We start from the raw sequence: 24,617 nt of genomic DNA, 5'->3' as shown, positions 1-24,617 counted from the left end.
CACTTAATAAAGGTTGCGCACTACTAAATCCCACACTCTCCGATCTGCATGCCAGACCTCACCAATCTGCCGATCTGAGTTGGTACCAGGCCTGCGAGAATACGTGCACCAAGGTTCTTTGCTGATGCACTAGAGGCCTTGATGCAAGAGGTGGACAGAAGGAGGGACATCCTATATCAGCGCGGGGGGCAAGAGGCCCTCCAGACATATACCCAAAAGGCAGTGGGAGGCAGCAGACGACGAAGTCAATGCCAAGTGCAGAGCATCATGAACATGGATGCAGTGTAGGAAGAAGTTCAATGCTTTGACATGAGTGGTCAAGGTGAGTGAGGTCAACTGTCAAGTGGCGTTGCCTACCAACTACGTTATTAGCGCATCCACTGCTCCACGCACTACACCCCCCATCTCCCACACACCAACAAACTCTCTCCATCAGTACTCAACTCTTCCAGTCAGATGCTTTCTCTCACTCTCACACATTACCACTGTTGCAAGCTGCCCACCCACAACTCACAGGCCACACACACTGGCAGCTATTCAACCATGACCGGCACATCACCCAGACACACATCCCGATTTCTTGCAGGAGAAGGTGGCGCATATCAAGTGGCAGTGGCATTCAGCCCCTCAAGCCTGTTCCACCGTTCATTGAGATCATGGTGGACCTGTGACCTAACTCCATACCCGCCGTCGCCCCATATCCCTTAATACCCTTGGTTCACAGAATCTCAGATTTAGAATTCACAAGTGAGCTAGCATCAACTGCCGTTTGCAGAAGAGTGTTCCAAACTTCTCCCACCCTTTGCGTGTAGAAGCATTTCCTATCTTCACTCCTTCTCGTCCTGGCTCTAAATGTTAGGTTATGTCCCTGCGTCCTAGTATTCAAGTATAGGAGACCTCCAAAAACAGTTACAAATGTCTCAGCAACCAGAAGTAATAATCCAGCCACTAACCTGTAAATTTTGCATGGTCCCTATAAATAGCGCTGTTGGGGGTCCTCCAGGCACTCTTAGACACGTTCAGATGGTCGGCGTTAAGACTGCGTTGAGTTGAGCGTTCGACACCATTTTGGGACATATCACTTTAAATCAGCATTGCACACTGTATCCATTTTCTCCTTACTTTACATGCTTCCGACGTTCTGTATTTGTGCATGGACGCTAACTCCTGCACCAAGATGGCGTCCGGCGCACATCATGCTGGAAACGTGCGTGCACAGCCCAGCCGAAACAGCGGGCACTACACTGCCCAATTTAGCACCCAGCGTGTTTAAACAATTTTGTTTTGCTTTTATTTTAATGGAGGGACAGTGTTCTGAAGACTATGGCTAAAAGCACGAAACATAACCATGCGCAGATTACTTCTTGTACAGTTGGGGAATGTCGATACGTCTGTCAGCCATTTTTTTTTTAAATGGTGACCGGTGCTTTCTGCTGAATTTTAAAGTGAGACAATCACGGCAAGGCTTAAATTTTCAGAATAGAACAATGTTGGGAGAGTTTAATAAGTTACATTTACCAGACACGCTTCTAAAAATGGAGTGACATTGAGATGCCAGTCTGTTTTCCTATTGGTATCTTGTCTGTAGAGGCCAACTAAGGCCTGTAACTTGTAGACTTTCACCTTTGTCCCGGTAAGCTAGAGCTTGGGGCACAGTGTGACTAATTCCCTCAGAGGTCTTGGCTGCAGAGGACGCACCAGCTGATGTAGCAGTGTTTTTTTTTCCTCTATACTCCGTGCTCCATTCTTGGGAGTCAGGAATTGTAAAGGCAGATGGTGAGTGGGCTCTGAAGGGTTCTTCTCTGTAGTACGTGTTCAGGCGCTAATTGCCAATGTTTTGCGGTATTTGTTATTGCTTTTACTGTTCTGGTTTACTTGATTTTTAAAAAATTATTGAAACCATTTGGATTTCTGTGTTGAGTTGATACCCTGGAATGTTGTTGTCACTTGTACACCTGCTAATATTTGTCTCAAAATGCTCTATGTACTTTGGGAATCTGAAAGCAAGTTTCAATGCTGTCTGGTGAAAGGTCTGGAAATACTATTAGATACAGTGAATTGCACATCAGTTTTACTAGCGTCATCTCTTAATATTAACACACAATAGTTAACCTGCAATATGACCTTTTGTAAACGATGTTGTTGACTTTTAAGTAATCTCATGATCTGGCTGCATAGAAAAAGGTAATTGGGTACACAATGGTCAGTTTTTAAAAGTTCTATCTAACCTTCAGGTCCATTTGAGCTTCTGAAAACCTGCTGTACAGTAAGTTTGCAGAACAGTGCATACCACAGGTCAGTGTTTTTTATAGTGCCTTTTTTATTTTGTTTCCATCCATGAGCTCCAGCAATTCTTTAGTGGTTTTACTTTTATTTTTATATTTGACTGTGAGTGTGAAGTATCTGCTCACAAAGTACTGTAAGATTTTTCATGTGTGCAGAGTTGATCTTTTAATTTCTGGTTCACTGTGTGTTACAGAAATTTGACAGTTACTGTGTAATTTTATTTTAGAAGCTGGCAGTAGCATTATTTGGCAGAAGGTGGTTAAATTAATCTAGGCAGCAATGCTACCACAGGAAGTGTGATAAATTGTGCATTTGGCTGATCGCAGGTGCAAGAGGCAATTTTAACGAGCAATTACTGCAGTGAGCTAATTGGTCAGAATAGCAGTAATTTTTTAATATTCGTTCATGGGATGTGGCCGTCGCTGGCGAGGCCGGCATTTATTGCCCATCCCGAATTGCCCTTGAGAAGGTGGTGGTGAGCCGCCGCCTTGAACCGCTGCAGTCCGTGTGGTGAAGGTTTTCCCACAGTGCTGTTAGGAAGGGAGTTCCAGGATTTTGACCCAGCGACGATATATTTCCAAGTCGGGATGGTGTGTGACTTGGAGGGGAACGTGCAGGTGGTGTTCCCATGTACCTGCTGCTCTTGTCCTTCTAGGTGGTAGAAGTCACGGGTTTGGGAGGTGCTGTCGAAGAAGCCTTGGCGAGTTGCTGCAGTGCATCCTGTGGATGGTACACACTGCAGCCACTGTGCGCTGGTGGTGAATGGAGTGAATATTTAGGGTGATGGAAGGGGTGCCAATCAAGCGGGCTGCTTTGTCCTGGATGGTGTCGAGCTTCTTGAGTGTTGTTGGAGCTGCACTCATCCAGGCAAGTGGAGAGTATTCCATCACACTCCTGACTTGTGTCTTGTAGATGGTGAAAAGGCTTTGGGGAGTCAGGCAATGAGTCACTCACCGCAGAATACCCAGCCTCTGACCTGCTCTTGTAGCCACAGTATTTGTATGGCTGGTCCAGTTAAGTTTCTGGTCAAAGGTGACCCCCAGGATGTTGATGGTGGGGGATTCGGCGATGGTAATGCCGTTGAATGTCAAGGGGAGGTGGTTAGACTCTCTCTTGCTGAAGATGTTCATTGTCTGGCGCGAATGTTACTTGCCACTTATGAGCCCAAGCCTGGACGTTGTCCAGGTCTTGCTGCATGCGGGCTCGGACTGCTTCATTATTTGAGGGGTATTAGAGTTGGACCTAGTATTAGAGTTGTGCTTTGTACAACACTTGTCTCTTTAGGGAGGTGTCATTATTTTACTCCCCCCTCCCTTCTCCTGACGATTAAATCTGCACGAGTACGCCTTTGTGGGAAGGACTCTTACAGTGAAGGATGTCTCCACGTGAAAGCTTGGTCCAGTTTTGTCACTGGCAAAAAGTTCCATTGTTTACTTGAAAGCTATTTCTGAGACTCTATATTGCTCCATGTTGCTAATTGTAACAACAGCAGCAGCAGTATTCAATCTAATTTCCACGCTGAAAGGGAAATCGTTGTTATTTTTTGGAAGATGTGAAGAGTCACGCGTGTAATTTCATGTTTATCAACCAAAAGGGGGAAAAAAAGCTTTTGTAATGATTTTACACCACAAGTTGCAAAGGTATCTGATGTCAAGGGGCTGATTTATTCACTCGAGAAATATATCGTCACTGAACTGGAAGTATCGGTCGTAGGTCATACTCAATCTGTACCTAAGCACAGTCTACTCCCCTCGCTTACCATACTGGCGGGCAGTCTGCACCCATGGTGTTGACCTGTTTTTATTCCTTGGTTGCTGGAGCCTGCTCCACTTTTCTAGTTTTTCCTGCTTCTACATACGTACAAATGAATTAAAAGCAGGAGTAGGCCATTCGGCCCTTGAGCTTGCTCTGCCATTTAATAAGATCATGGGGGCTGATCTAATTGTGATCTCAACCCTACTTTCCCATCTGTCTACTAAAACCTTTGACTCCCTTGTTAATCAGGAATCTATCTAACTCAGCCTTAAAATATTCAGTGACCCTGCCTCCACCGCTCTCTGGGGAAGGAAGTTCCACAGACTCATGACCCTCTGAGAAAAAAAATTCTCCTCATCTCCGTCTTAAATGGGAGACCCCTTATTATTAAACTGTGTCCCCTAGTTCTAGTCTCTCCCACAAGGGGAAACATCCTCTCAGCATCTACCCCTTCTAGTCCCCTCAGGATCTTATATGTTTCAATAAGATTCTTCTAAACTCCAATGTGTACAGGCCCAACTTGTCCGACCTTTCCCCATAAGATAACCCCCTCATCCCAGGAATCAGTCGAGTGACCCGTCTCTGAACCACCTCTAAAGCAATTATATCCTTCCTTAAATAAGGAGACCAAAACTGCACACAGTATTCTAAATGTGGTCTTGCCAATGCCCTGTACAACTGCAGCAAAACATCTCTACTTTTATATTCCATTCCCCTTGCAATAAATGACAACATTCCATTTGCCTTCCTAATCACTTGCTGTACCTGCATACTAACTTTTTGTGATTCATATACTAGGACACCCAGATCCCTCTGTACCTCAAAGTTCTGCAATCTCTCACCATTTAAATAATATACTGCTTTTCTATTCCTCCTACCATTTTCCCACATTATACTCTATCTGCCAAATTTTTGCCCGCTCACTTAACCTATCTGTTTCACCCTGCCTTAACCCCACCCTACTGCCTCAGCTATTCACAAATTATCTGTATTTTGTGAATGTCTTTAGCTTCCCTCTTATTTTCTCCTATTGATATCATTTCAGTGTTTAACCGTTTCCTGTTTTCCACTTTTATGAATTCTTTCTGTTCCTTCTCTTGCGTGCATGCGTGTGTGTCTCTTCCCCCCCCCCCCCCCCCCCCAAAAACGCTTCCTTTGTGGTGTTCCTTTTTTTTTCAATTTGCCCTATTTCTATCTTCCTCCCTTGCTGTTGTTCCAGTTCTGACAAAGCGTCTACACTTGAAGCAACTTGTCTCTTCTCTAGAGATGATGACTGACATGCTCAGCGTTTCCAGCATTTTCTGCTTTTGTTGCCTAAACTTTAATGCTTTTTGCCCTACTGCAACCACATGGCTGGTAGCAAGTACGGGGCAAATGTGTTCCCGATTAAGTTTTCTTAGTTTAGGGTTTCAGTTTAATAATTATTGTGACAGACCTGAGGAGCCTCGTGCTAATTCTATCTTGTAGCTTAATATTGTAGAGTTGGCATTTGTTGCTGCACATCACATAAATGAAATGTCATGTCGAGATCTCAGCAATACGTTGCGAGAAAGGATTGCAACATTGACTGCTTCCAATCAAAGTTACTGTATGAAAAAATGTGAACTTGGGGATTTTTTTTTGCAAGTGGTTTGACTGACTTCTTTCAAGTGGGAGTGTGTATGTGAGTGTGGGGGGTGGTGAGAATATAGTAGCCCATCGGACATTTTGCAGCAACACATAGTAGCAGTGCAAATTTGTGACTTAATGTACTTCATTGTCCAGTAGGTGGTTCTGGCTTGACAAGTTTCAAAGCACAGCTCTTAAAGAACGATAAGTATAGGTCTCATTACTTGAGTGGGTGGTTTGGAATGATGTAAATGTGAGATCTAAAGCAATCAAATTTAGGCAGAAATGTTTCACTAATTTAATTTTACTGCCCCACCCAATGTTTCCATTAACGTTCTTGTACAGTTGTCTTGGGGAAAGAGAAGCCTTGATACCACTCCGCTGTATTCTAGTTGCTGACTGATTCACCATAAAGGCTTAGAGTCATAGAGTCATAGAGTTATACAGCACGGATAGAGGCCCTTCAGCCCATCGTGTCCGCGCCGGCCATCAGCCCTGTCTACTCTAATCCCATATTCCAGCATTTGGTCCGTAGCCTTGTATGCTGTGGCATTTCAAGTGCTCATCCAAATGCTTCTTGAATGTTGTGAGGGTTCCTGCCTCCACAACCCTTTCAGGCAGTGAGTTCCAGACTCCAACCACCCTCTGGGTGAAAAAGTTCTTTCTCAAATCCCCTCTAAACCTCCCGCCTTTTACCTTGAATCTATGTCCCCTTGTTATAGTACCCTCAATGAAGGGAAAAAGCTCCTTAGTATCCATCCTATCTGTGCCCCTCATAATTTTGTACACCTCAATCATGTCCCCCCTCAGCCTCCTCTGCTCCATGGAAAACAAACCCAATCTTCCCAGTCTCTCTTCATAGCTGAAGCGCTCCAGCCCTGGTAACATCCTGGTGAATCTCCTCTGCACCCTCTCCAAAGCGATCACATCCTTCCTGTAGTGTGGCGACCAGAACTGCACACAGTAACCGGCATCTCCACATCGTGATTAATCCACGATGTGGAGATGCCGGTGATGGACTGGGGTTGACAAATGCAAGGAATCTTACAACACCAGGTTATAGTCCAACTGTTTTATTTGAAAATCACAAGCTTTCGGAGGCTTTCTCCTTCGTCAGGTGAGTGTGGGATTCCTCACTCACCTGAATCCCACACTCACCTGACGAAGGAGAAAGCCTCCGAAAGCTTGTGATTTTCAAATAAAACAGTTGGACTATAACCTGGTGTTGTAAGATTCCTTGCATTGATTAATCCAGGCCCTAAATAAACTTGGAAGGTTCAGATAAGTTTTTCAAATCATCTCTGATAATATTCATGTGCTACATTAAAGTTACCATCCAGTACATGGTGATAAATTAACTGACATACTGTACTTTACAAAATTTAATGTAAATGTATAACTGGTTCAACACGTAAAAGAATTTGTAAGCAGCACTCATACCAATCCTAGTCTCCTCCAATGCTACGAATGTGTGTGGGAGAAATAGAAATGTCACACTGATGTAATAGGGCAAGGGGCACTCTACTAAGGCAGGTTCGAGGCAAGTGCGTTAGGGTAAAGCTAAACCTACATTACCTGCTTTTAATCTATATATTGGAAGGGCTCGATGCTGGCATTGAGTACATAACTAGGCTAGTAGGGGGTAGAGTAGAAGCTCTAATTCCTTAGCACTGTGGTTTTTTAAAATTGAATTTAAATTCCTCAAGGTGTATGGTATCAAAGAATGTCAATTGCATTTCTTCCTCCATCCAGTGGATATGTGCTTATGTGTGTTCTACTTTTCACTGCCACAGAAGTGAAGATCCAGCTGCAACTATGCAAGCAAACGAGTTGCTGACACACCTGCGTATACCAGAACTGGGGGAGGTCAGGCGGTTCATATGCTCCCTTCCACCATCCACTCTAATAGGCATTGGTACTATTGCAGCACTTGTAACGTACTGGTATGCCACAAGACCCAAGGCACAGAAGCCACCATGTGACCTGTCAATGCAGTCCATTGAAGTGGAGGTAAGGTTTGAAATATCATTGCTTTTAAGAGTATTATGAAGTTTGTTTCTGCAGATTGATAACTCTGATTCTTATTTGTCAGGACGAGTTGCTTTCAAGTAATAAAATAAAAGTGAGACGCTGCGGTTGCTGGAAATCTGAAATAAAAACCGAAAATGCTGGAAACTCTCGGCAGGTCAGTTCTGATGAAAGGTCATCGACCTGAAATGTTAACTCTGTTTCTCTCTCCACGGATGCTGCCTGACTTGCTGAGTGTTTCCAGCATTTTCTGCTTTCAAACAATGTTGACATGGCATTGCAAAGAGCTTGTGACAGTTTTTTTTTAAAGAGCTGGACTAGAAATGCAAAAAAAAAACCTTGATTTCCATGGATTTTTCATTGTGCTAAATCTAACCAGTAGAAGTTACCAGAAAGAGATGATTCAGAAGGATTTTTATTATTGCTGTGAATCCTTTTCTTACAAAAAAGATTCTTCATTTTTTTTATGGTTATAGCATCTATGCTAAGTTGTACAGACAATTTCTTGAGGTGCTTTGGGAAAGTCAGGTGGGATTTTCTTTGAACATCCTACACCACCTGACTGCATAGGCCATGGGTTCCAGGCCTCTGCTAGTCCTGCTCTTGAGCAGATTGGGCTAATTAGCCCAGGGTGCTTGGCAACCTTCCCTCAAAAGTCCCTGTTGAAAGCTACTTGCTTTCTGCTTGGCACCATGGCCAACACAGGAACTTGCTGTGGAGGAGAATCCTATGCAATTACAGTGCTATGTATTCAAACGCAGTCATTTTTTCTTTACAATTATCGTCTGTATGCTTTGGATATTATTTATCCTAATCTTTGTTACGCCTATGTAACCTGAAATTCCTATGTGTCCATTTGTGCGCACATTTTGGCTGGCATTCCAGACCCGAGCTCTGTTGGGCCCTTCTCCGCTGTCTCCTCCCTTTACTGTCACCCAGTCATGCCACCTTACATTTCTCCCTCTTCAAGTACTTAGCCCCCCACTCCAAATCTCTACCCCAACCTTTCACTATCCTCTACCGTCCTACGTTCCTGCCGCCATGCCAGGTTTGAATCCCTCTTGGATAAGCCCATGACTTCCCTCTGTGCTTCTCTGGTATTCTACGAAGTGCCAATCGAGGTGCTTGTGAACAGCAACCCCAATCACCCCATGTCTGTCTGTCTCTGTCTGTCTCTCTGATCTTCCCATACAGTGCTCCCGCTGAGGACTAATTTCTGCAACCTCCGTCCCTTCCCGCTCAACCCCACTGCTGACCTTTGGACTCTGCCAGCTGATTAACAATTACCGCACGTCTCCCTCCAGATTGTCTGTCTGTTCACTTACGACCAGTGTCCTTGCAATCTACGACATTATTGTGGATGATTGCATTGACATTCTGGCCTTAACGGAAACTTGTCTCGTGGATGACGACATTTTGCCCCTTACTGAAGCCTCCCCACTTGGCTATACGTTCTATCATGTGCCTCGTTCAAAGTGCCAGTATGGGCCTCATCACTAAATCTAACTTGGTCTCCCCTCTACTCCTGGCACCTATTCTTCCTTTGTGACCTCATCTTGTTCCATCCCTCACACCTCCTTTTAAAATCCTCATTCTCTACCCCCCACCATGAGTTTCTCACTGAGATATCCTTGCTCCTCTCCTCTCCTCTCCTCTGCAATGTGCAACTCCTCATCCTTGGTGAATTCAACCGACGTCTTAACTTGCCTTGCCCTTTCTCCTTTGAGATCACTGCACTCCTGTCCTCCCTCTACTTCCCCTCCATTGGCGCTGTGCCATCAGCTGTCTAGGCCCTAAGCCCTGGAATTCCCTCCTTAAACATTGCCACCTCTCTCCCTTTTTTAAGGTCCTCAAAATCTACCTCTTCGACCAAGCATTCAGTTAGCCCTCCGAATATCTCCTTGGCTCGGTGTCAATTTTTGTCTGATTATGCTTCTGTGAAGCGCCCTGGAATGTTTTCCTACGTTAAAGATGCTATGCAAATACAAGGTGTTGTTGTATTAGTGTAATATATGATGCTTTCTTATCATTTCGCATCAAAAGAATGGTGTGCCATAAATATAACCTAACTGAAGCCTTATAATGGTTGAAAAGCATTATTTTTTTTATTCTTTCATGGGATGTGGGCATTGCTGGCGAGGCAGGCATTTATTGCCCTTGAGAAGGTGGTGGTGAGCCGCCGCCTTGAACCGCTGCAGTCCGTGTGGTGAAGGTTCTCCCACAGTGGTGTTAGGAAGGAAGTTCCAGGATTTTGACCCAGCGACGATGAAGGAACGACGATATATTTCCAAGTCGGGATGGTGTGTGACTTGGAGGGGAACATGCAGGTGGTGTTGTTCCCATGTACCTGCTACTCTTGTCCTTCTAGGTGGTCGAGGCCGCGGGTTTGGGAGGTGCTGTCGAAGAAGCCTTGGCGAGTTGCTGCAGTGCATCCTGTGGATGGTACACACTGCAGCCACTGTGCACCGGTGAATGTTTATGGTGATGGATGGGGTGCCAATCAAGTGGGCTGCTTTTGTCCTGGATGGTGTCGAGATTCTTGAGTGTTGTTGGAGCTGCACTCATCCAGGCAAGTATTCCATCACACTCCTGACTTGTGCCTTGTAGATGGTGGAAAGGCTTTGGGGAGTCAGGAGGTGAGTCACTCGCCGCAGAATACCCAGCCTCTGACCTGCTCTTGTAGCCACAGTATTTGTATGGCTGGTCCAGTTAACTTTCTGGTCAATGGTGACCCCCAGGATATTGATGCTGGGGGATTCGGCGATGGTAATGCCGTTGAATGTCAAGCGGAGGTGGTTACACTCTCTCTTGTTGGAGATGGTCATTGCCTGGCACGATTGTTACTTGCCACTTATCAGCCCAAGCCTGGATGTTGTCCAGGTCTTGCTGCATGCGGGCTCAGACTGCTTCATTATCTGAGTGGTTGCGAATGGAACTGAACTCTGCAATCATCGGCGGACATCCCCATTTCTGACCTTTATGATGGAGGGAAGGTCATTGATGAAGCCGCTGAAGATGGTTGGGCCTAGGACACTGCCTTGAGGAACTCCTGCAGCAATGTCCTAGGGCTGAGATGATTGGCCACCAACAACCACTTCCATCTTCCTTTGTGCTAGGTATGACTCCAGCCACTGGAGAGTTTTCCCCCTGATTCCCATTGACTTCAATTTTACTAGGGCTCCTTGGTTCCACACTCTGTCAAATGCTACCTTGATGTCAAGGGCAGTCACTCTCACCTCACCTCTGGAATTCAGCTCTTTTGTCCATGTTTCGACCAAGGCTGTAATGAGGTCTGGAGCTGAGTGGTCCTGGCGGAACCCAAACTGAGCATCGGTGAGCAGGTTATTGGTGAGTAAGTGCCGTTTGATAGCACTGTCGACGACACCTTCCATCACTTTGCTGATGATTGAGGGTAGACTGATGGGGCGGTAATTGGCCGGATTGGATTTGTCCTGCTTTTTGTGGACAGGACATACCTGGGCAATTTTCCACATTGTCGGGTAGATGCCGGTGTTGTAGCTGTACTGGAACAGCTTGGCTAGAGGCGCAGCTGTTTCTGGAGCACAAGTCTTCAGCACTACAGCTGGGATGTTGTCGAGGCCCATAGGCTTTGCTGTATCCAGTGCACTCGGCCGTTTCTTGATATCACGTGGAGTGAATTGAATTGGATGAAGACTGGCTTCCGTGACGGTGGGGATATCGGGAGGCGGCCGAGATGGATCATCCACTCGGCACTTCTGGCTGAAGATGGTTGCAAATGCTTCAGCCTTGTCTTTTGCACTCACGTGCTGGACTCTGCTATCGTTGAGGATGGGGATGTTTACAGAGCCTCCTCCTCCTGTTAGTTGTTTAATTGTCCACCACCATTCATGACTGGATGTGGCAGGACTGCAGAGCTTTGATCTGATCCGTTGGTTGTGGAATCGCTTAGCTCTGTCTATAGCATGTTGCTTCTGCTGTTTAGCATGCATGTAGTCCTGAGTTGTAGCTTCACCAGGTTGGCACCTCATTTTTAGGTACACCTGGTGCTGCTCCTGGCATGCTCTTCTACACTCCTCATTGAACCAGGGTTGATCCCCTGGCTTGTTGGTAATGGTAGAGTGAGGAATATGCCGGGCCATGAGGTTACAGATTGTGCTGGATTACAATTCTAATGCTGATGGCCCACAGTGCCTCATGGATGCCCAGTTTTGAGCTGCTAGAGCTGCTCTGAATCTATCCCATTTAGCACGGTGGTAGTGCCACACAACACGTTGAATGGTGTCCTCAGTGCGAAGACGGGACTTCATCTCCACGAAGACTGTGCGGTGGTCACTCCTACCAATACTGTCATGGACAGATGCATCTGCGACAGGTAGATTGGTGAGGCAGAGGTCAAGTAAGTTTTTCCCTCGTGTTGGTTCGCTCACCACCTGCCGCAGGCCCAGTCTGGCAGCTATGACCTTCAGGACTCGGCCAGTAATGGTGCTCCTGAGCCACTCTTGATGATGGACATTGAAGTGCCCCACCCAGAGTACATTCCGTGCCCTTGCTTCCCTCAGTGCTTCCTCCAAGTGGTGTTCAACATGGAGGAGGACTGATTCATCAACTGAGGGAGGGCGGTCGGTGGTAATCAGCAGGAGGTTTCCTTGCCCTTATTTGACCTGATGCCGTGAGATTTCATGGGGTCCAGAGTCAATGTTGAGGACTCCCAGGGTCACTCCCTCCTGACTGCATATCACTGTACCGCCACCTCTGGTGGGTCTGTCCTGTTGGTGGGACAGGACATACCCAGGGATGGTGATGGACATTTCCATGACATTTCCAGTATCGGGATAAAATAGTACAATTTTTTGTAAGAAATGAATAAATATGATCTGTTCATGCACCTGATGTGCAGCTCCTAGTGACTGACTCGGCATTATTAGCAGAGACGAAGGATCAGTTGGTCAGGTGAGAATCGAGCAATTTCTTTTCTCAAAACATTCAAAATTTCATAGGAAAATTTCTTATGGCTTTTAATTATAGCTTGTGCTGGTTTTTCTGGCTCTTTATATGGAATATGAGCTTGGTTCTACAGAAAGATAATTGAAGGAATGGCAAGAAACAGCATATGTAATTTAGTTTTAATGTTTTGAGTGCATGCCTGCCTATGTTGCTTTTAATATCTGAAATGGAATTTAATGAGTTTGTGCACTGGGTGTTTGAAAGGTAGCGAGAGAAGAGGTATTCAGAGTCCAACAGTGTATTTTCAGTTTCTAGTTCTACTCGTGACACGCAGCTCTACCACTCCACCACCTCTCTGTTAACTGCTCCACCAGTCCGTGCTGTCTGACTGCCTGTCCAGTCTTGGATGAGCTGCAATTTCCTCCAGAAAACCAACCCTCCATAAACTTCAGCTCATCCAAACTCTGCTGCTGGTATCCCAAGCTGCATGAAGTGCCGCTCAACCACCAACCCTGTGCTCAATGACCTACATTGGCCCTCCGTCCCCCAATGCCTCCAATTTAAAATTCTTATCCTCATGTTCAAATCACTTCATGGTGTCGCCACACCCTATCTATGAACCCCCTCCAATCCTACCACCCTCCAAGATCTCTGTTCCTCCAAATCTAGCCTTGTGCATCCCAAATTCTCTGCCCTATCATTAGCAGCTGTACCTTCAGTCGTCCAGGCCCTACGCTCTGGAATTCTCTTCCTAAACCTCTCCACCTCCATTAAGACCCTCCGTAAAATCTAACTTTGACTAAGGTTTTAATCATCTCACCAAATATCTTCTTCTCTGGGTCGGCGTCCATTTTTGTCTGATTATGCCTCTGTGAAGCACCTTAGGATATTTTTCTACATTAAAGTTACTATATAATTGCATGTTGTTGTTCAAGTTAGTTACAGGCTAGTAACATATGATCTGCCCACCAATGTGTAAACTGCATTTAAGATGCACTGCTAAACTACTTAAGTCATGCAATTTGCTTCTGAAAACAGCACATTGAAAGCCAATGCTATAAATGGGCAACTGATAAAATTAAGCCTTGGTGTTTTGAAACTGGGTTAATCCCAAATTCCGTGATTGTTGCGAATTGTGATTTAATAATGCGCAAAGTCAGAATTTTACTGAAGGGAGGCGTTCGGTCCATTGTACCTGTATTGGCTTTCTGAAAGAACCAGTTAGTCCCTTTCCTTGTGTCCTTTTATCTTTTTCAAATATCTATCTACTTTCCTTTTAAAAACTATTATAGATTCTATTTTCCACCATAATTTCTGGTGTCATCGGCCCTTCTCCTCAAAAAGAAACCACCCTCGACTTTTCTGTTCCTGCAAACCGCTGCCTCCATTTTCAACCGTTTTTTTTCCAAAATCTTTGAACGTGTTGTCATTTCCTAAATCTGTGCCCATCTCTCCCGCAACTCCCTATTTGAATCTCTCCCGCAGGTTTTCACCCATCCCACAGAACCACAACAGCCTTAACCAACATCACAAATGACCATGTCTGGCATTATCCCTCCTCGACCTCTTCGAGCCTTTGACATAAGAACATAAGAACATAAGAAATAGGAGCAGGAGTAGGCCAATCGGCCCCTCGAGCCTGCTCCGCCATTCAATAAGATCATGGCTGATCTGATCCTAACCTCAAATTTAAATTCATGTCCAATTTCCTGCCCGCTCCCCATAACCCCTAATTCCCTTTACTTCTAGGAAACTGTCTATTTCTGTTTTAAATTTATTTAATGGTGTAGCTTCCACAGACCTACTACCCTCCGAGTGAAGAAGTTTCTCCTCATCTCAGTTTTGAAAGAGCAGCCCCTTATTCTAAGATTATGCCCTCTAGTTCTAGTTTCACCCATCCTTGGGAACATCCTTACCGCATCCACCCGATCAAGCCCCTTCACAATCTTTTATGTTTCAATAAGATCGCCTCTCATTCTTCTGAACTCCAATGAGTAGATTCCCAATCTACTCAACCTCTCCTCATATGTCCACCCCCTCATCCCCGGGATTAACCGAGTGAACCTTCTTTGTACTGCCTCAAGAGCAAGTATGTCTTAAGTATGGACACCAAAACTGTATGCAGTATTCCAGGTGCGGTCTCACTAATACCTTATATAACTGCAGCAATACCTCTCTGTTTTTATATTCTATCCCCCTTGACATTCCGTTGGCCTTCTTGATCACCTGCTGCACCTGCATACTAACTTTTTGATTTTCTTGCACTAGGACCCCCAGATCCCTTTGTACTGCAGTACTTTCCAGTTTCTCGCCATTAAGATAATAACTTGCTCTCTGATTTTTCCTGCCAAAGTGCATAACCTCACATTTTCCAATATTGTATTGCATCTGCCAAATCTCCGCCCACTCGCCCAGCCTGTCTATATCCCTTTGTAGGTTTTTTATGTCCTCCTCACTCTCTACTTTCCCTCCCATCTTTGTATCGTCTGCAAACTTTGATATGTTACACTCGGTCCCCTCCTCCAAATCGTTAATATAGATTGTAAAGAGTTGGGGACCCAGCACCGACCCCTGCGGAACACCACTGGCTACAGGTTGCCAGTCCGAGAATGAACCATTTATCCCAACTCTCTGCTTCCTGTTAGATAACCAATCCTCCACCCATGCCAGAATATTACCCGCAATCCAGTGATTCTTTATCTTGAGCAATAATCTTTTATGTGGCACCTTGTCGAATGCCTTCTGGAATTCTAAATACACCACGTCCACTGGTTCCCCTTTATCCACCCTGTACGTTATGTCCTCAAAGAACTCAAGCAAATTTGTCAGACATGACTTCCCCTTCATAAAGCCATGCTGACTTTGTCCTATTAAATTATGTTTATAATTTAATGACATGGTTGAGCACATCATCCTCCTCCAACACCTCTCCCCGGTGGGACTGCCATGGTTCTACTTTTACCTATCCAACCATAGCCAGAATATTCTTCTACTTCCACACTGTCAACTTCTACTTGTACACTGATGACCTCTTCTCATCCCTCTTTCTTTCTTTCGTTCTTGGGATGTGGGCATCACTGGCAAGACTGTCATTGCCCATCCCTAGTTGTCCTGAGAGGGCGGTGGGGTGTTCTCTTGAACCGCTGTAGTCCACGTGGTGAAGATGCTCCCACAATGCTGTTAACTAGCATGTTCCAGGATTTTGTCATGCCCTGATTTGATACTTGGGTCACAGCCGAGTGGTCCGTCAGGTTTTGTTCTTGTTATCTTTTGTAATGGTTCGATTCAGCTGGTTCGTTAATGTCCTTTTAAGGAATGAAACCTGTTGTCCTTACCTGGTCTGGCCTATATGTGATTCTAGTCCCACACCAACATGGTTGACTCTTAACTGCCCTCTGAAGTGGCCTAGCAAGTCACTCAGCTCTATCAAACTGCTACACCACATGAACTACAGTGGTTCAAGAAGGCCCACCACCACCACCTTCTTAGTGCAACTAAGAATGGGCAACAAATGCTGGCCAGTGACACCTGCATCCCGAGAGTGAATAAAAGAAAAAGATCTGGTAAGGACGGCAGGTTTCCTTTTTATGATAACACGGCAGCTTCATGGTTACTTGTACTGATACCAGCTTTTTAAAAATCTCAATTCAAAATATCGAACTACCATGGTGGGATTTGAATTTGTGTGTTCTCGATTATTAGTCTAGGCCTCTGGATTACTAGTTCAGTCGCATAACTACAGTTACTACACTATCATACCTGTAATTCTCCGCCTTCTTGCTCTTTCCCCCCCCCCCCACAAAAAAAAAAATCATTCTTGCCTCAAGAGTTCCCTAAGGATCCATTCTTGGACCCTTCCTCATCTATATGCTGTCCCATGGCAACATCATCCTCAGGCATGTGGTCAACTTCTACTTGTACACTGATGACCTCTCCAGCTCGATCTCTCCAGTGCCTCTGTGTTGTCAGACTGCTTCCCTCATCAACTTTGTTCTCTGCCACAAAATCCATACACTCTGCACTGAGCATATCTCCCTTCCCTGGTCATGTAGACTAAACAAGACTACTAGTGACCTTGGCATCCTATTCAACGCTGAACTGAGCTTCTGACCCCATATCTTTTCCATCACCCACCTACTTCTGTCACCATGACATCGCCCACCTCCGCCCCTATCTCAGCCCAAGTGTTGTCACCTCCGGACACAGCTCACACAAGAGATGGGTGAGATCCTGAATGAATATTTCACATCGGTATTTACGGTTGAGAAAGGCATGGATGTTAGGGAACTTGGGGAAATAAATAGTGATGTCTTGAGGAGTGTACATATTACAGAGAGGGAGGTGCTGGAAGTCTTAACGCGCATCAAGGTAGATAAATCTCCGGGACCTGATGAAATGTATCCCAGGACGTTATGGGAGGTTAGGGAGGAAATTGCGGGTCCCCTAGCAGAGATATTTGAATCATCCACCGCTACAGGTGAGGTGCCTGAAGATTGGAGGGTAGCAAATGTTGTGCCTTTGTTTAAGAAGGGCGGCAGGGAAAAGCCTGGGAACTACAGACCAGTGAGCCTGACATCTGTAGTGGGTAAGTTGTTAGAGGGTATTCTGAGGGACAGAATCTACAGGCATTTGGAGAGGCAGGGACTAATTAGGAACAGTCAGCATGGTTTTGTGAGAGGAAAATCATGTCTCACGAATTTGATTGAGTTTTTTGAAGGGGTAACCAAGAAGATAGATGAGGGCTGTGCAGTAGACGTGGTCTACATGGACTTCAGCAAAGCATTTGACAAGGTACCGCATGGTAGATTGTTACATAAGGTTAAATCTCATGGGATCCAAGGTGAGGTAGCCAATTGGATACAAAATTGGCTTGACGACTGAAGACAGAGGGTGGTTGTCGAGGGTTGTTTTTCAAACTGGATGCCTGTGTCCAGCGGTGTGCCTCAGGGATCGGTGCTGGGTCCGCTGTTATTTGTTATTTATATTAATGATTTGGATGAGAATTTAGGAGGCATGGTTAGTAAGTTTGCAGATGACACCAAGATTGGTGGCATTGTGGACAGTGAAGAAGGTTATCTAGGATTGCAATAGGATCTTGATAAATTGGGCCAGTGGGCCGATGAATGGCAGATGGAGTTTAATTTAGATAAATGTGAGGTGATGCATTTTGGTAGATCGAATCGGGCCAGGACCTACTCCGTTAATGGTAGGGCATTGGGGAGAGTTGTAGAACAAAGAGATCTGGGAGTACAGATTCATAGCTCCTTGAAAGTGGAGTCACAGGTGGATAGGGTGGTGAAGAAGGCATTCGGCATGCTTGGTTTCATTGGTCAGAACATTGAATGCAGGAGTTGGGATGTCTTGTTGAAGTTGTACAGGGCATTGGTGAGGCCACACTTGGAATATTGTGTACAGTTCTGGTCACCCTATTATAGAAAGGATATTATTAAACTAGAAAGAGTGCAGAAAAGATTTACTAGGATGCTACCGGGACTTGATGGTTTGACTTACAGGGAGAGGTTAGACAGACTGGGACTTTTTTCCCTGGAGAGTAGGAGGTTAAGGGGTGATCTTATAGAAGTCTATAAAATAATGAGGGGCATAGATAAGGTAGATAGTCAAAATCTTTTCCCAAAGGTAGGGGAGTCCATAACGAGGGGGCATAGATTTAAGGTGAGAGGGGAGATACAAAAGGGTCCAGAGGGGCAATTTTTTCACTCAAAGGGTGGTGAGTGTCTGGAACGAGCTGCCAGAGGCAGTAGTAGAGGCGGGTACAATTTTGTCTTTTAAAAAGCATTTGGACAGTTACATGGGTAAGATGGGTATAGAGGGATATGGGCCAAGTGCAGGCAATTGGGACTAGCTTAGTGGTATAAACTGGGCGACATGGACATGTTGGGCCAAAGGGCCTGTTTCCATGTTGTAACTTCTATGATTCTATGATTCTATGATTCTGATGATCTCCGAGCCAGCCACCCATCCACTACCCTCTGTAAACGTCAGCTCATTGAAAACTCTGATGCTCTCATTCTATCCTGCACCAAATTCCTCTTGCGCTTCAGACCCTTCCTTGCTGGCCTACATTGATGCCAGGAGCCCTAATATTAAAACTGTCAAATTAAAAATTTTCATCCTTGTGTTTAAATCCCTCCATGGCCCTGCCCCTTCCCATCTCCATACAAAATGGTAGCAGCTTCTGTCTGAAATAGCATTTGAAGCCATTAGCCCTCCCAATTCATTTTTCTTCAACGTCCATCCTAACCTGATATGTTGGGGGGAGGGGAGGGGGCAAGTCAAATTATTAAAGTACCAGTTTTCACAAATTGTAAATCTGTTGTGCAGTGGATCAACAGTTATACAGCATGGCCACTAACTTTCATAAACATGCTGTAAAAGTTGGAAATCTTTTTGCTGTAATGTGGGCCAGTGGTTGAAAAACTATGTGCGCATCCAAATCAGAGGTTGGAATGGGAGACAATAACCATAGCTGACAAATACCCACAGTCAGTGAATACAAGTATTTTTGCTACCTTGCTGCCATTTAAATGGATCAACTATTCACTGGTTGCATAGAATTACACAGAATGTACAGCACAGGAACAGGCCATTTGGCCCAACTGGTTTATGCCTGACACAAGCCTCCTCCCACCCCTCTAACCCTATCAGCATTACCTTCTGTTCCTTTCCCCCTCATCTATCTTCCCCTTAAATGCATCTATGAATTGAGTGGAGTGGATAAACCTGCTAAACCATCAGGGGAGCACCAAGTCTCCTGAATTGTTTGAGTAATGGCAATAAACTTCTGAGTAGAACAGCAACCAAAACTCTTAACGTTGTTTGTGTTGCAGCAACCGCTGCTTTCTTTTTTAATTAGAGGTACAGTTCAAAATTAAGGAAATAATGGCCGTCTGGCACTTTGAAGTCTATTCCAGAACCAGAATATATGCCATGATCAGAGTGACCTTTTGTAGTGTATTGTCTGTGCTCTGGGGCATGCTAGCCTTAATCTAATGCATGCAGTCCTGTGGCATTTAGAATTATTGTACAGCCATCTGGGAGACTCTTATTGGTGTCCTCAGTTTCATTGTAAAATATCTGCTTTAAGGAGAACTATTCTGAGTGCTGAGGTGATTTGATTTGACCAGAACATCAGCTCAATGCAGTGGGGAGGAGCTAAGCTCCATGCACTAGGGAGGAGCTGGAAGCATTAAATTGATTGGTTGAAGCAGACGGATGAGCTGGGGTGATTTTTGTTTTTTAAAAAATTCTCTTTTTTCATTGGGAAAACTTGTCAACAGCTTGTTTGGCACATAGTATTTCTTGTCTCTTAACATGAAATGCCAATGTGCAACGTTATATACAAAAGCACACAACAGAATTTTTTTTACATAAACATTATAACTAACTTGCATGTAGCAATGTCATTGACAGCAGTGCTGAACAAACTCAAAAGTGACAGACAATTTAGTGTAAAATGCTAAAAGTTAATCTCTTTTTCAAGATGGGTAGAGAGTGATGCTTTTACATAAGAACATAAGCAAAAGGAGCAGGAGCAGGAGCAGGAGTAGGCCATACTGCCCCTCGAGTCGGCTCCACCATTCAATAAGATCATGGCTGATCTTCGACCTCAACTCCACTTTCCCGCCCGATCCCCATATCCCTTGATTCCCCTAGAGTCCAGAAATCTCTCTCTCAGCCTTGAATATATTCAATGACTCAGCATCCACAACCCTCTGGGGTAGAGAATTCCAAAGATTCACAACCTTCTGAGTGAAGAAATTCCTCCTCATCTCAGTCTTGAATGGCCGACCCCATATCCTATGACTATGCTCCCTAGTTCTAGACTCTCTAGCCAGGGGAAACAATCTCTCAGCATCTACCGTGACAAGCCCCCTCATAATCTTGTATGTTTCAATGAGATCACCTCTCATTCATCTAAACTGCAGAGAGTATAGGCCCATTCTACTCAACCTCCCCTCATAGGATAACCCTCTCATCCCAGGAATTAATCTCGTGAACCTTGGTTGCACCACCTCTAAGGCAAGTATACCATTCCTTAGATAAGGAGATCAAAACTGTATGCAGTACTCCAGGTGAGGTCACACTAAAGACCTGTACAGCTGTAGTAAGACTTCCTTACTCTTGTACTTCAACCCCCTTACAATAAAGGACAACATGCCATTTGCTTTCCTAATTGCCTGCTGTTCCTGCATTCTAACTTTTTTTGTGTTTCTTGTACGAGGACACCCAAGTCTCTCTGAACACCAACATTTAATAGTTTCTCACCATTTTTTAAAAAATTCTCATTTTCTAGTCTTCCTACCCAAGTGAATAATCTCACATTTCCCCACATAATGCTCCATCTGCCACCTTCTTGCCCACTCACTTAATCTGTCCATATCCCTTTGCAGACACTGTGTCCTCCTTACAGCTTGCTTTCCTACCTAGCCTTTTATCATCAGCAAACTTGTTACATTACTTTGTCCCTTCATCTAAGTCATTAATATAGATTGTAAATAGCTGAGGCCCAAGCACCGATCTTGCGGTACCCCACTAGTTATAGCCTGCCAACCTGAGAATGACCCGTTTATCCCTACTCTCTGTTTTCTGTCCTTCAACCAATCCTCTATCCATGCTAATATATTACCCCCAACCCCGTGAGCCCTTATCTTGTGTACAACCTTATGTGGCACCTTATCAAATGCCTTTTGAAAATCCAAATACACTACATCCACTGGTTCCCCTTTATCTACCCTGCTAGTTACATCCTCAAAAAAATTCTAATAAATTTGTCAAACATGATTTCCCTTTCATAAAATGATGTTGACTCTGCCAAATCATATTATGACTTTTTTCAGTGTCCTGTTTCCCCTTCCTTGATAATGGATTCCAGCATTTTCCGGATGACCGCTATCAGGCTAACTGGCCTGTAGTTCCCTGTTTTCTCTCACCCCGCTATTCAAGAAGGGAGGGAAACATTTGCTATCTTCCAGTCCACTGGGATCGTTCTAGAATCTAGAGAATTTTGGAAGATCATAACCAATGCATCCACTATCTCTGCACCCACCTGTTTAGAACCCTAGGATGTAGGCCATCAGGTCCAGGGGATTTGTTGGCTTTTAGTCCCATTAGTTTGTCCAGTACATTTTCTCTAGTGATATTAATTGTTTTAAGTTCCTCACTCTCATTTACTCCCTGTTTCCCCAGTATTTTTGTTATGCTTCTTGCGTCTTCTACTATGAAGACAGATACAAAATATTTGTTTAACGCATCTGCCATTTCCTGATTTTTTTTTTTCCCCCCCATTATAATTTCTCCGTTATTGGCCTCTAAGGGACCAACATTTACTTTTGCTACTCTCTTCCTTTTTACATACTTATAGAAGCCCTTACAATCCATTTTTATATTTCTTGCTAGTTTACTTTCATATTCTATTTGCTCCCTTTTTATCAATTTTTTGGTCATCCTTTTGTTAGTTTCTAAAACTCTCCCAATCCCCAGGCTTATTACTCTTCTTGGCAACATTATAGGCCTCCTCTTAATCTAATACTCTCCTTAACTTCTTTAGTTAGTCACGGGTGGATCACATTTCCTGTGGAGTTTTTATTTCTCAATGGAATGTATATTTGTTGAGAATATTGAAATATTTCTTTAAATGTTTGCCATTGCTTCTCAACTATCAAACCCTTCAATTTAATTTCCCAATCTACCTTTGACAATTCGTCCCTCATACCTATGTAATTGGCTTTATTTAAGTTTAAGACTGTAGTTTCTGATTTAATTATATTACTTTCTAACTCAATGCCAAATTCTATCATATTATGATCACTGTTCCCCAGAGGTACTTTTGTTGTGAGATTACTAATTAACCCTATCTCATTACACAATGCAAGATCTAAAATAGCCTTTTCCCTGTTTGGTTCCATGACATATTGCTCAAGGAAACAGTCTCAAATACATTCTATAAACTAGTCTTCCAAACTACCGTTGCCAATTTGATGCCCAGTCTGTATGTAGATTAAAGTCCCCCATGATTACTGCATTTCTTTTGTTACAAGCTCCCATTATTTCATGATTAATACTCTCTCCAATGGTATTGCTACTATTGAAGGGGGCCTATAAACTACTGCCACCAGTGTTTTCTGCCCTTTGTTATTTCTAATTTCCACCCATATTGATTCTACTTCCTGATCTTCCGAGCCAAGGTTCTTTCTCACCACTGTCCTTATGTCATCCTTTTATTATTAGGGCTGCAACCCCTCCTTTTCCATTTTGCCTGTCTTTTCTAAATGTCATGTACTCTGGAATATTTAATTCCCATTCGTGGTCATTTTGCAACCATGTCTCTGTAATGGCTATTAGGTCAAGCCCATTAATCTCTATTTGTGCAATTAATTCATCTATCTTGTTATGAATGCTCCGTGCATTCAGATAAAGAGCCTTTCATTTTGACTTTTTAACCATATTTTTCCTGCTTTGACCTTAATTGTTGTTGCATTATTAGTAAATTCTCTGTCCCTTCCTGCCACTCTGCTTATCTTTACCTAAGTCACTACACTATTCTATTTTCTTCACTTTTCTCCTTAGATTTCTAAATTTCCCCTCACCTGACCCCTTCACCCCCCCCCCCCCCCCTTTTTAATTTAAAACCCCAGTTATTCGATTCACCAGGATGCTGGTCACAGCCCGGTTTAAGTGGAGCCTGTCCCATCGGAACAGCTCCCCCTTTCCCCAGTATTAGTGCCAGTGCCCCATGAATCGAAACCCCTGTCTTGCACGCCACTCATTGAGCCACACATTTAACACTCTGATCTGTTTGTCCCTATGCCAATTTGCATGTGGCTTGGGTAGTAATCCAGAGATTATTACCTTTTGAGGTTCTGCTTATTAATTTAGACCCTAGCTCCTCAAACTGTCCCAGCAGAACCTCATTTTTCGTTCTACCTATGTCGTTGGTTCCTACGTGGGCCACGACAACTGGATCCTCCCCCTCATGCATCAAGTTCTTTTCCAGCCACGAGGAGATGTCCTTAACCCTGGCACCAGGCTGGTCAAAGGTATCCAACTATTTGAGGAATGTAAGAGAAATGCTGCATTTGCTGCTTCTCTATAATTTCTGCCAGTGTGTATTGGAATAATTAATGGACTGTCATAGCTGTGTGGCACTTGAGCTCCTTTATCCTTAATGTACCATAGAATTATAGAAAATTTACGGCACAGAAGGAGGCCATTCGGCCCATCGTGTCTGCGCTGGCCGAAAATGAGCCACCCAGCCTAATCCCACTTTCCAGCACTTGGTCCGTAGCCTTGTAGGTCACAGCACTTCAGTTGCACATTCAAGTGGTACTTAAATGAGTTGAGGGTTCTGCCTCTACCACCCTTTCAGACAGTGAATTCCAGACCCCTACCACCCTCTGGGTGAAAAAAAAGTTTTCCTCAGCTCCCCTCTAATCCTTCTATCAATCACCTTAAACCCATGCCCCCTGGTTATTGACCTCTCTACTAAGGGAAATAGGTCCTTCCTATCCACTCTATCTAGGCCACTTTATAATTTTGTATACCTCAATTTAATCACCCCTCAGCCTCCTCTGTTCCAAAGAGAACAACCCCAGCCTATCCAATCTTTCCTCATAGCTAAAATTCTCCAGTCCTGGCAACATCCTCACAAATCTCCTCTGTACCCTCTCTAGTGCAATTACATCCTTCCTGTAATGTGGTGACCAGACCTGTACACAGTACTCAAACTGTGGCCTAACCAGTGTTTTATACATTTCCAGCAAAACCTCCCTGCTCTTATATTCTATGCCTCAGCTAATAAAGGAAAGTATTCCATATCTTCTTAACCACCTTATCTACCTGTCCTGCTACCTTCAAGGATCTGTGGACATGCACCCCAGGTTCCCTCACTTCCTCCACACCTCTCAGTATCCTCCCATTTATTGTGTATTCCCTTGCCTTGTTTGCCCTCCCCAATTACCTCACACTTCTCCACATTGAATTCCATTTGCCACTTT

The 24,617-nt window shown here is 44.3% G+C and overlaps 1 protein-coding gene across 6 annotated transcripts in view; it reads left to right on the top strand.

The window, feature by feature from the left end:
• The window catches only part of acsl1a (acyl-CoA synthetase long chain family member 1a), a 145,439-nt gene that overhangs the window by 53,516 nt on the left and 67,306 nt on the right, over positions 1-24,617 (top strand). For 2 of the 6 annotated variants that reach the window (XM_067982589.1, XM_067982587.1), the window contains 2 exons: positions 7,443-7,659; positions 7,742-7,834. In XM_067982589.1, coding sequence (XP_067838690.1) covers positions 7,465-7,659; positions 7,742-7,834 — 288 coding nt within the window. In that variant the 5' untranslated portion in view covers positions 7,443-7,464. Of the gene's footprint in view, positions 1-1,678; positions 1,777-2,234; positions 2,296-7,442; positions 7,660-7,741; positions 7,835-24,617 lie in introns of those variants that run through there. The other 4 variants (XM_067982591.1, XM_067982592.1, XM_067982588.1 and 1 more) reach the window with 3 other exon arrangements.

Source organism: Heptranchias perlo, chromosome 4 (genome assembly GCF_035084215.1).
Source record: "Heptranchias perlo isolate sHepPer1 chromosome 4, sHepPer1.hap1, whole genome shotgun sequence".
In the NCBI taxonomy this organism is placed as follows: Eukaryota; Metazoa; Chordata; class Chondrichthyes; order Hexanchiformes; family Hexanchidae; genus Heptranchias; species Heptranchias perlo.
This window is presented reverse-complemented; position numbering and strand designations above follow the sequence as displayed.